The following is an 11,766-nucleotide window of genomic DNA, read 5'->3' as shown; positions in this document are numbered from 1 at the left end:
TGCATACAGATCTTTGACTCAGTCTTGCGCGTTGTGATGACACATCCCAGAAAACATATAATCATATAATTCTAAGGCTCCCCCATACCATTAAAAATATAGAAAATTGTAAATTAAATGTTTAAATATTTAAAATAAATGTTATTTTTGATATAATATACATTAAATAAATCATTATATTTATTTTCCTAACGACCGACTGACTCTCAAAGAAGACGCACATTTATGACGCATGCTTGACATTGGTATGGAGCGTTGTGGAAAGGTAAAATGTTAGCTAGCAAGTTGTAATTTGCTTGTTAAATTAATGGAATAACATAGTACATTTTATACAATTTAACTAAATTCTCAAATATTTATCATGGTATCAATTTAGTCTCACTGGCAACCCCATAAATCAATTATCTATATAAAGCTCGGTAGCTAGATAATCACCACATTGGAAAGGGTAATAGTGATGTGATATACGGTGAATGTAAAAGTCTTATATTACCCAAGACGGTTCTTTATATAATTTTTCTAGTAATATAACTACCAAGCTCGCTATAGACCAGTTTAGACGTATAGGTCCACTCCGTATGGCTGTCTGAAGAATATATTTTGTTTTGCTTTAATTTCTCTCTAGCTCAGCAGCTACGTTTAATCATGGCTGTTTCAAGATCATTTTGTGGGTTCCTGGCTGGTATTCCATCACTAACGCAACAAAAGGCTTTCAGGTAACTGTTCTTTTCGCAGTGGTCTATAGCTGCGCCGCCTTCATGTAGATGGGTATATACTTTATACTACCGTGTAAATTCAATCCCATCAACCATTTGCACTATATTGTGTTCATCACAGTACGTGGATGAAGGCATTTACCTTAATTTAAAAACTAAAATGGGATTAGCATTTTTGTACTGAAGTTGTTGTTTTTTGCAGTGTGTCAGCATCTGTAGCAGCCATTCAGAAATTGACAAGAGTGCGAGTTGTGGATAACAGCTCTCTTGGTAACACTCCACACCATCGTTCTCCTCGAGTCATTCATGTATACACCAAGAATGGTTTTGGAAAGGTTGGCGACCGGGTTTTACTTGCCATCAAAGGACAGAAGAAGAAGGCTCTGATTGTTGGGCAGAAAATGCCTGGAGAGCGGATGAGCCCACGTTTTGACTCAAATAATGTTGTTCTTATTGAAGACAATGGCAACCCCACAGGAACTAGAATTAAGGTTCCAATACCAACGCATCTGCGCAAAATGGAAGGAGACTATTCCAAACTGTTAGCAATTGCTAATAGATTTGTCTAGTAACACAGGAAGCTTCTCTTGGAATATGTCATACCATTTAATCAGATGTTTCTAATGTAAATTCCCTGTCTCGGGTTTATGGTTCATCATGCAGATATGCACATGTATATTGACTGTTCATTTGTCGAAGTCAAATTTCTTGATAAATAAATGTATCTAATCTCATAGAAGGTTCTGTTTAAATTTCTGTTTTAGTTTAACTAATCTAGGCGTTTTGGTCACTTGTGTGATGTGATGCCTACATTTGTTGTTCTTTCACTTTCCCCTTTCCCTCTTTCTTAACCCTCGTGCTGCCTTCGGGTCACATGACCCAAAGGTTCACAACGAACCATCGTTGTGTTTACCCAATTTCACCCAATACAAAAACAAATAAAAATAATTTTCTTTTAACCATTGCAATGTGGGGGGTCTGAGACAGCCCGACAGTTAAAAGAAAATGCTTCACTTTGTTTTTGTATGAGGTAAATTTGTCGCAATACGACAGTGGGTCACAATGACTGATGGGTCACAATGACTGATGGGTCAGAATGACCCGAAGATAACACAAGGTTTAAGGAAAACTGCAATAAGGTCACAGTGACTTTAATCCTCTCAGGTAGTAGCTGTCACTAACAGGCCTCTGTGGTGGCAATAAATATAACCTTTGGCACCTGCAACCAGAAGTGGGTCGATGGTGTTTCTAGTTGTCATTGTTTTAATATATAGAGCTTGTGTGAAAGACATTGTAATATTAACCTGCTTTCCTTAACATTATATGTAGCTGCTATATGTGGGGGAATAACATTGAAGTTTTACACCCTTTACAACAACCCATTCACCAAAAATCCATTCAGTTTCATTTCAATTGTTCATTTCATTTGAAATAAGATACATTATACAGGGATATGATTTCCTTATTAAAAAGGTACAGCATGTGTTTTGAAACCCCCTACTTGTAATCAGTGATGCTACAGTGTCTTGCTACTCATCTAGAGTGCAGCTAATTTTAGCGACAGGTTTAATTTTAACTCAGGATAGAATCCAGTGTTTAACATAAAACAAGTTATATTAATCTGTTAAATTCAAGGAGACTGCAAATATGATGCAAACATTTTCACAATAGAAAAAGCACAGAGCTGTGAGTCCGTCAATACTAAACCAAATGTATACCCATCGGAAAAAAACAGACGTTACTAAAAGCACACCACATTCCGTTTCAAAATGATTGGTTGAAAACTAGAAAATATACTCAAAAACACCGGACCAGGTCTAAAAATCACATGCAAAATGAAGAAGCCTGTGGACTTCCTTGAAGTATGCCCCAAAGAATTACAGCCATACTGATATTTCATGCTCTAACGTATTCTGTTTACCAACAGGGGATGTGAGAGGACTTTAAGACAGCGATTCAGCTTTTGATTATCAAACTACTCTTGCATAGCTTTAGCAGAGGCACGGGGGAGTGGTATTTAGCTTGGTCAAGTGTCACCCAGTTAACCCTCGTGCTGCCTTCGGGTCACATGACCCAAAGGTTCATAACGAACCATCGTTGTGTTTACCCAATTTTACCCAATACAAAAACAAATTAAAATAATTTTCTTTTAACCTTCGCAATGTGGGGGGTCTGAGACAGCCCAACGGTTAAAAGAAAATGCTTCACTTTGTTTTTGTATGCGGTAAAGTTGTCGCAATACGACGGTGGGTCACAATGACTGATGGGTCAGAACGACCCGAAGATAACACAAGGGTTAATACAGTCTATCTTTGCTATATAGTGCATTCTGAGGTGGGGTGTGTGAGGAAGATTGTAACCAACAGAACACTATGATTCCAGGTATGAGGCACTGTTTGTCCATCCTCTTGTAAAATGGTCCTCGTCAACCACACATGGTCATGTACAGCCACTAACAAAAGAAGAGAGATTGTAAGAGAGGTACAAGAATAACATTTGACGTGTGCTGATATATAAACTGTTATTTAATGTATTAAGTTACATGGTACACACCTCAGTTATATTCATCTCAGCCTGTCCTGTTCCTTTGTCAAGCTGCTGGAAAGACCCTGTAAAAAAGTGGGATTTTATGTGCAGGCTAAAACAAAGCACAAAAATGCACAGGCTTTTACTTTTGAACCACAGGATAACACCTTATTGGACATCAACCTTTCACTAACAACACTCACGGAACATGGCTTCAAGCTTGACTAGGCAGCAGATAAAGTTGTCAAAGTCAATGGCCTCATTCTCAGCATAGCGGGCCACTAGTATCTGGTTCAGTCTGTTGTTGAGTTTAAAGCCTACACAGAAAAGGCCAAGTGAGATAACAATGGGGTCATTCAAAATAATGCATGTTGTGTATCTGTGGATTGTGTCTTGTGAGCTCTCAACATCAAACTACCTGCGGACTCCACAGCCAGACGCATCTCATACGAGCTCATGGAACCTGACTTATCCAAGTCATATTGTCTGAAGAGGCCCTGGAGACAGATGGATACATTCATGAATACACAAAATATAAAGTAAGCTAGAAATTAAGATTCTATGTGGTGTTGAATGTTTGATGACAAATCCCAAAACTCAATCCTTACCAGCCACTTCCTAATCTTGTTCCAGAGGATCTGAAACTCTACCAAGCCTAGGCGGGCACTGCCATCTTTCTAGGATAGGTTTGTGTTAAGGAATTAGTGTAGGCTGTCACTAACCTACTGACGGTTTAGATATTTTGTCTGAAAAGGATACATCCATGAGATTGACCATGGTCCTACAGGACTCCGTACTGAAGCCGTCTGTCTTTATGTCTTGGTCTGAAAACGGAAGGTAGTCTAAGACAAGTTTTACAGCACCTATACTAATTAAATATGATTGTTGCATCACATCAAACTAGCAGTAAGCCATTACAGGGCAGAGTTACTGAAAGTGGAATACACAGAACTCACGTTTAGACACCACTCTGTTCAGGATGGTCTTCAGCTCACGGACAGAAATCTCCATATCCTAGAACCCACAAGACCACATCTCAGAAAAAGCTTTTTAGCCGGTCAGCTGAGTTGAAAAATATGCAGCCGACAGCAGTTCCATTATCTGATGCTCAATAATCATCTACAGTACCTCTCCTGCTAACTGGGAAAACATGGACTTAAACGAGTCATCAATGTCATCTTCGGTGATTTCATCCTGTAATGGAAAAAGAGAATCATTGTGGTTTTGAAAGTAGAAGAAAGTGTGCCTACAGTGTACATTGGTGACTGTACATGTCCAGAAACCCACCTCATCCTCCAGGTCTGCTGATATTTCATCATCCAGCTCTCTGTAAAAAACAAAAACGAAACAAATTATAATAACTGCTGACTTACTATAACATAACACATTCACGCAAACAATTGAAAATATACAGATTCTCTCAAACTCATGACCCATTTGTGAACACATCTACAGACAAAGACACTCACTCAGTCTCGGACTGCTTCTCAGTGAACACTCGGAGGACAAAGTCGGCGTCCTGGCTGGGCTCAAAAGTCGACGGGACGACAAGGTACTCTCCTGGGGGCAAACGGAGGCGGGAGCTCACCTCACGTAGGTTGATGAAGGTCTCTGAGCGAGCGCAGGACGAGTTGGTCAAGAAGAAGTCTTTCTTCAGGTGGACATTCTGGCAGCCCCTGTACTTCATAGGTCAGAATAACTGTCATTAGTTCTGGAAAGGTCTGCCTTGGGCAAAAACATTTTCTGAGTTCCATGTCACAGAATTCAGTGAAATAGTCTGAACTTAGGTCAGTTGGTTTATGTAGCCGTACCTCTTCAGGAATCTGCACAAAGACAAAGGATGAAAGAAAAGGTCAGCGCTCAAACATGAATGTGAACAACAGGAGAAAAACACAGGGGAACATCAGATGATGATTGTATTTTGAACTCTTTGTGTGTAATGGATAGTACAAGAAACCGTCTGAGTGCTCTCACCTCGTAGATGGCAAAGCCGATGGTGTGCATGTCCTGGCCTTGGCGTCGGTACCTCCGCCTGTCTTTCTGCATGAGAGCCACCAGGAAGCTGCAGGCCACCTCGTCATCCTCCGGGTCATCATCCTCCTCCAGCAGGGTGATTTTGTACTGGGGGTTGATCCAAAATGTGTCTGGATGGAGGGATGGACAAGCAAGCAGTGTTGGTTGAACATGCCCAGTATTGGATCATACACATAGGTGTCATGTGTATCTACTCATTGATGAATGGTACTGTGACGGACTAGGGTGGTTCCTGCATCCTCCAGCAGTGCTGCCTCTCCTCCACGTGCCGTGGAACTTGATGGTGTTCCAGTGGCTCAGGCCATCGTCACTGAGAGCATCAGGAGTCAGGTTGCAGATCTCCAGGCGGGAAAACTGTCGCAAGAACTCCTGGAAGGACAACCTACAGGAGAAATCCCTTTGTGAGGAACACACAGCCTACGGAGAACTACGGCCTGTGCTGTATACGGCTGACAGTTCCAAGAGGGTTTCAGAACCGCGTGCATCTTATTAGAGTTCCGATGCTCGATCCAAAAACCTCACCAAAACTCCCCGTCCTCCATCTGAAGATGCAGGTCCTCTCTCTCGGACGGGTCAATCTCATCCCACTCGGAAGAGCTGAATGCAGACAGGGAGACAGGAATCACATCCCATCGTTCAAATTGATATATTCGACCAATCCAACAGGAAGGTCCTGGATCTGGTTAGCATGGCACATGTAGAGACGGTTATGGGACTGACTTGTCGCTCCAGGCCCCTGTCCACTCCACCTGCCCCCAGGGGTTACGCACCCGGATCAACCTCTCCATCTGACCCCGGAAGTCTACCTAGCGCAGTGGACGAGAAGGGTAACAACCTCCCACAGATAAACGTGGAAAACGTGTATGGATACGCATCATACAGAAGCACTGTACCGTCTTCAAGCCTGTAACGGAGTAGGCGTGTCCCTTCACCAGCTTCTTGAATGTCACAGCCTCCATGTCAAAGGTACTGGTGATCTGAAGTCAAATCCGCATACCATATCATCTCAACGATATACGGTATGTATTGCCTACTATTCTAAGTCAATAAGCAAGAGCAGGCAGGGGGGCTACTTACGTCAATAGAGCAGCCCAGCAGAGACCCTCTTTCCAAGGCTTTGCCAATGATCCTGTACAGGTCCTTGGGAGCTTTGCGGAGCTCGTACATCTCTGACACGCCACCTGTGAAGTCTTCAAAGCCCTCGGTTGTACTGCCTCCAGAAAGGGCCTCATAGGACCCATTTAACCTGACAAAAGTCACGAGAATATTTACTCTCATGTATCATGTTGTATGAGATAGCATAGTGTATGAATACTGACATTGTGTGTACTGAATTAGACTTGGTTGTCTACGGGTCATTTAATGAATGGAGTATCTGAACAATTAGCTGAGTGGTATTTTAACAACATACTTGGCGTATGCTTTCTCCAGCAGAGCGCTCCAGAATTCATTGCCCTCAGCGGAGTGGACAAACATGAGCTCTCCGTCTTTTACTGGCAGTCTGTCGTCAATCACAACATCTATCCATTCTCCAAATTGCCAGAACTGCAACATAGAGGCCAGTCATGAGAAAATAAACCCCCCCCTCTGAGGAGCAAATAAGCATAACGGTGCAATAAAATGCAGAAGGCCACCTACAGTCTGGGATGATAAACACAAACGTACTTGAAAATGGAAGATTCCAGCATAGTCATCCTGAAAGCTTTGGCCGTGAGGGACCACCCTATGTAGAAGTGTTTCGTTCAGAGTGAGGGAGGCTATGGCCGCTAGGAGCCAGCAGTCCCCTGAGACAAGTAAAAAGAGTCGAAAGCGTGTTTAGGAGGGTGCATTGCATTACATCAAATGCCCAGCAGGGGGACTATTGTTCCAGACTGCAAACAGACGAAAGCTTGGCTCTCTGAAAAATATCTTGAAAGAACTGTGGCACATAGCCCAGGCATTACAGTAACTAGCACTCACCCAGTGCTCCTTGACAGATGTCTGTTCTTGTAGCTCCTCCTAGGATAAACTGAGGGTCATCTCCCAGCTCCTGCAAGGGATACAAGGACAGGATTAGCCTTCGGTAGTTTGTGAGGGTGGACACAAATGACTGTCACAAGCAACAGAGATTCTCTGACAGCAGTCTGACTAAAAACTGGGGTCTAAGATGGTCCTCGACCCAATGGCCTATGCTTTAGGTTACTGGTAAACACGTTTAAAGGATAGGATGCCAACAGCTGCTACAGTCCAGCCTCAACTTGCCCAGTGCAGAGCTGGCAGCAGCTGCAGAGGGATGTAACTGGCATATTGATATTGAAGACTGCATGATATTTTAATAATATGATTGGATTTTATAGGTTATGTGCTTAATTGAAGTTGCTGGGGACAGCTGAAAGTAAATCTTTTTGTAAGTTAAAAGTTTTTTTTGTCCTTAAAAATGACAGAAACACTGCACTTTGTGCTTATAAAAGAATGCTAATTCCAAACTTTTCACAAATTTGTGAGAGGGACACAGAATGTCCTTGTTGTTGAATCTGCACTTTACCAACCTCACCAGGCTAAAGACAGAACCAAAAATAACTGATGTGTCACTGTCCGAGGACTCACGCTCACAGTATGTGAGGGGAGGGTGAGGGGCTTCCAAGTTCTGTTAGCGTTGTGTACACTAAGAGAAACACAACGACGGTCATCCATGTCTGTCTCCAGTTCTCTCACCGTGGGCCTCAGCCATTCCACGTCCCTGGTTTTGGAGGAGTGGGGAGCCAGCTCCTTGAAGCCCAGGGAGGGAGGCTCGGCGGGGAAGCAGGGGTCCTCAAAAAGACAGCCAGCCTCCACACACTCCTGCTTCAGCTGCTCATAGTCCTGGTTGAGGAAGTGGACTGCCTGCTCGATGGAGCCCATGCCCTCGGCTTGTAGCCTGTTGGTCTGTATGGTTGCTGAGATCCCTCCTGACCAATACATACTGGGTCAAGATAAAAATAAGAGGGCTGGGTAGGGGCACACGGAGTATAAATAGCAGCTACAAACAGTGCCACACACACACAATCTTTACAGGTTTCTGCCAAGCAATCTGCCAAGCAATCCTTTTAATGCTTTGTGCTGCAGATCTGTGTTGGTGTGACAATTTCCAACAGCGCCAGCTGAATAATCTACCTGTGTATATATAGTTTCCTTTTAATGAGTTTGTGTGTAAGTGAGTGAGTGATTGATTGTTTGACAGACTGATGTGCATTTCTGCTGATCTCTAGGAAGGATCTTCATTAGAATGCTTTATTTGGCTTTGCAGCCGAAGGGCAGTTAGTAAAGCTTACATCACTGAACGAGTTACTTTTTAACAAAACATAAACATTCCCCTGGGAAACATTACAGTGTACTTATATCACCATCCTACAATGTACTGTTTGACTATTTGAGAGAAGTACCAAACTTGAAGTCAAATAAAGATGAATAAGCTAAATGTCTTTGGATCGCAAAAGCTTAACAATGTATGAGAGAGAGAGAGACAGAGAAATTAAAAACTGCAATCCAACACACCGATGGGATGTACAATGATACCTTGAGTTGAGAAGGCTGGGAGGAGGAAGATAAAAGAAATGGATTTGTAAATTACAGAAGTATAATCAATTATCCCATAATATGCTCTATAACATACACAGTATATCACTATGTTTCTAAAATATTGTGAAATTGTGGCATCCTGAAACTGGCATAAAGGTATTTTGTGAGATTTGATCAATAAAATGGCAGTGTAAAAAAATTTGATTCAATTGTGTAGAAATGCTTACATCCAATGCAAGCCATAGACATAGAATTGTCACTGCTTAACATGAAGATTTCTCCATTAGTTTAATCTGTTGAAATGGAACTAATACAAACCTTCTAAATTTCTGCACTGCCTTCTAATGAGGGTGAGTTTATACAGGGAATCGAACATTGGCATGGGACCAGAAGAGGGGGACAGGCGTCATATAAAGAGGACTCTGTCCTGCAGTAACAAATGCCTGTCTGCAGCTTAATAAAACATGTACCACACACTTGCAATCAGCTCAAGCTATCCCTCCCATTGATTCTGTATAGCAATAGTTTACAGCCAAAACAAAGAATATGCGTGTCTATGCGAATCCATTGAGGCCAACTAGTTTGGGAGCAGCGTGTTGTATAGAAACCCTACAAGCAGATATAAGGCCCATGTATAGCGTTAACATGTCTGACTCCCTGATTGGCGTTTAGAATATTATCTCTATTCAGGGAAAATCTGAACTTCGCAAACCTGGAGACACCATATAATATCAGTGTTTAAAAAAAAGTTATTATTAGGCTTGTATAGCATGAGCTGCTGAGTATCTCTGCACTTGCTAAAAATCGATTAGTCCACGTTACTTTATCTGATGGTCTGTAAATGCGCCACCTGCTTTAGGCGTGGGTGCAAGTAAGATTTGTTCAACTACGTAGTCTATTCCCATTCCTTAATGTTGAATAATACATGTATCAAGTAGCCTACAGTGTGCGGCGGAATAACGGTTACACTATATAGCGGTGTTCAATCTGGGAAATGTACTGCGGCCCTGAGTTACGTTTGGTATTCTAGAGAGTTACATCTCTAACAGTGCCATTACATTGATGACATTTCCCACATTCATTTAAATAAGTCGTCAGTAACACTCACCACTTCGAAGGCTCCAGGTGCTGAAAGTATGTTGATAATAGTCGTAAAAATCACAATGTGTAGGCGCAGGGGTGGTGTTGTGGTGCAGACGCGGACTAATCTGTAAATACAGCCCAACCCAGTCAGGGGAGGCGCTAGAGCCATTCCACAAGCCACTGTCTGCTGCACCCCACTGCTTGTAAATATCCAAAGCAATGGAACACGGGACTGTTTAACATGCGCATTCTTGATGTTGACAAAAAGCATAAGCAACACGCTGTAAAGATGAGTGTGCGTGTATTTTTTTTATATATATATGTCTGTAAAACTGAGATTGACTGGTGTGATCCAAACACAAACTCGAGAAAAGTTTGGGATATATTCACAATCACTGTCAATCTTTGAAGTTTTTTGGCAATGGTAAAGGATCTTTCTGCTTCAGTAAAATAGATATGGCAGTGTATTGTGTTGTTAATTTGACATTTTGACATTCCTTAAATCTACAGTAGGCTTATTCCCCAAACACTGGTGCAGATGCAACTGATGCAATCTATGCATATGGCTGTGTGAACATAAGGAATTTTGGGTGCATTGGAATGTGAAAACAGGGCGTTTTGTAACTGGGCGATACTGTACATTGCATGTGTTGTGGAGTGCGATGTGTAATATGTGATTAGTCTAATGACTACAACAACATTTTCTGCCTTGTGTTTCTGTGTTTGCTAAGTGACTGCTGGCTCCTTGCTGCTATAGCGTCTCTGACTCTGGACCAGAATGTCCTCCATCGTGTGGTCCCTCCAGGGCAGAGTTTCAGTGACGGTTATGCTGGGATCTTTCACTTCCAGGTCAGGGATGGTTCTCTCCATTCAATCCCATACTCTCAAACACAACATTCAAAATCTCTATTGAACTACCCTATTGTCCGTTTGTCCTTCAACTTAGTTCTGGCAGTTTGGCGTGTGGGTGGACGTGGTGATAGATGGGATGGGTTCCCTGCTAGGATGTTCTACCGTCAATCTAGGAAGTTTTTTGTATTGGTAAAGGATCTTGCTGGTTCAGTGAAATAAATATGGCAGTGTATATTGTGTTGTTAGACATTTTTACATTCCTTAAATATACAGTATGTCTATTCCCCAAACACTGGTGCAGATGCAATTGTGTATCCACTTCCAGTAGTCATCTATGCATATGGCTGTGTGAACATAGGGAATTTTGGGGGGTTTGGAATGTGAAAACTGATCAATTCACAGTGAGGGTGTTCATGGTTCCAGATGTATTCTTGCCATCCTTTTTGTAGGTGGCCTAGAGATGGTTGGTGTTACATAATGGTGTGCTTAACTAAACAGATAAGCTAAGGTAAGGCAATATTTATATTGTACATTTCCTGGTTGAAAGTTCAACCTAACAGTTGGGAGTGGAAAATCAATTAGCCTTAGCAGCTCCACCTGTTGTGGAGATTACTTTCACATTCGATATATTTGTATGTGAATAGCAGGTCTGCAGTGATGACAACGATGGAACAAACGGATTCTAAATGTCGGGATGTCAGGTGGCTGAGCGGTGAGGGAAGTGGGCTAGTAATCCGAAGGTTGCCAGTTCGATTCCCGGTCATTCCAACTGACGTTGTGTCCTTGGGCAAGGCACTTCACCCTACTTGCCTCAGGGGAATGTCCCTGTACTTACTGTAAGTCGCTCTGGATAAGAGCGTCTGCTAAATGACTAAATGTAAATGTAATGTAAATGTGTGATTGCCAAGGGCCGAACACAAGAGTGTGTGAGACTTCAGAGGATCTTGTACTTGTTCAAAGATTTCCACTTGAACAATAATAAAACAAATACATTTAACTGTAGTAATGTTACTGACCT

The 11,766-nt window shown here is 42.1% G+C and overlaps 3 protein-coding genes across 7 annotated transcripts in view; 2 read left to right on the top strand and 1 right to left on the bottom strand.

The window, feature by feature from the left end:
• cfl1l (cofilin 1 (non-muscle), like) overlaps nucleotides 1-11,766 on the top strand; it is a 32,199-nt gene that overhangs the window by 7,225 nt on the left and 13,208 nt on the right. The gene's annotated exons all lie outside the window — the stretch shown is intronic.
• On the top strand, nucleotides 194-1,497 carry mrpl14 (mitochondrial ribosomal protein L14). Its single transcript, XM_062463698.1, has 3 exons — nucleotides 194-265; nucleotides 626-716; nucleotides 919-1,497. The coding sequence occupies exons 2-3, from the start codon at nucleotides 646-648 to the stop codon at nucleotides 1,283-1,285; spliced, it is 438 nt and encodes a 145-aa protein (XP_062319682.1). The 5' UTR covers nucleotides 194-265; nucleotides 626-645; the 3' UTR covers nucleotides 1,286-1,497.
• On the bottom strand, nucleotides 2,085-10,046 carry LOC134022270 (calpain-1 catalytic subunit-like). 5 transcript variants are annotated; one of them, XM_062463653.1, is made up of 23 exons: nucleotides 9,922-10,036; nucleotides 8,790-8,825; nucleotides 7,971-8,242; nucleotides 7,236-7,305; nucleotides 6,942-7,060; nucleotides 6,688-6,821; nucleotides 6,354-6,522; nucleotides 6,170-6,253; nucleotides 5,997-6,082; nucleotides 5,799-5,873; nucleotides 5,498-5,658; nucleotides 5,200-5,386; nucleotides 4,712-4,918; nucleotides 4,530-4,569; nucleotides 4,371-4,436; nucleotides 4,199-4,256; nucleotides 4,002-4,066; nucleotides 3,851-3,919; nucleotides 3,661-3,739; nucleotides 3,446-3,559; nucleotides 3,270-3,325; nucleotides 3,022-3,168; nucleotides 2,085-2,766 (listed from the first exon to the last, which is right to left on the bottom strand). In XM_062463653.1, the coding sequence occupies exons 3-22, from the start codon at nucleotides 8,214-8,216 to the stop codon at nucleotides 3,142-3,144; spliced, it is 2,112 nt and encodes a 703-aa protein (XP_062319637.1). In that variant the 5' UTR covers nucleotides 8,217-8,242; nucleotides 8,790-8,825; nucleotides 9,922-10,036; the 3' UTR covers nucleotides 2,085-2,766; nucleotides 3,022-3,141. The 5 variants fall into 5 exon arrangements, with proteins under 5 accessions (XP_062319637.1, XP_062319633.1, XP_062319635.1 ...); XM_062463649.1 differs by having other exon boundaries at nucleotides 4,371-4,569; nucleotides 9,922-10,037; XM_062463651.1 differs by having other exon boundaries at nucleotides 4,371-4,569; nucleotides 7,971-8,217; nucleotides 9,922-10,023.

The sequence above is a fragment of the Osmerus eperlanus genome, chromosome 6 (assembly GCF_963692335.1).
Source record: "Osmerus eperlanus chromosome 6, fOsmEpe2.1, whole genome shotgun sequence".
NCBI classification, from domain to species: Eukaryota; Metazoa; Chordata; class Actinopteri; order Osmeriformes; family Osmeridae; genus Osmerus; species Osmerus eperlanus.
This window is presented reverse-complemented; position numbering and strand designations above follow the sequence as displayed.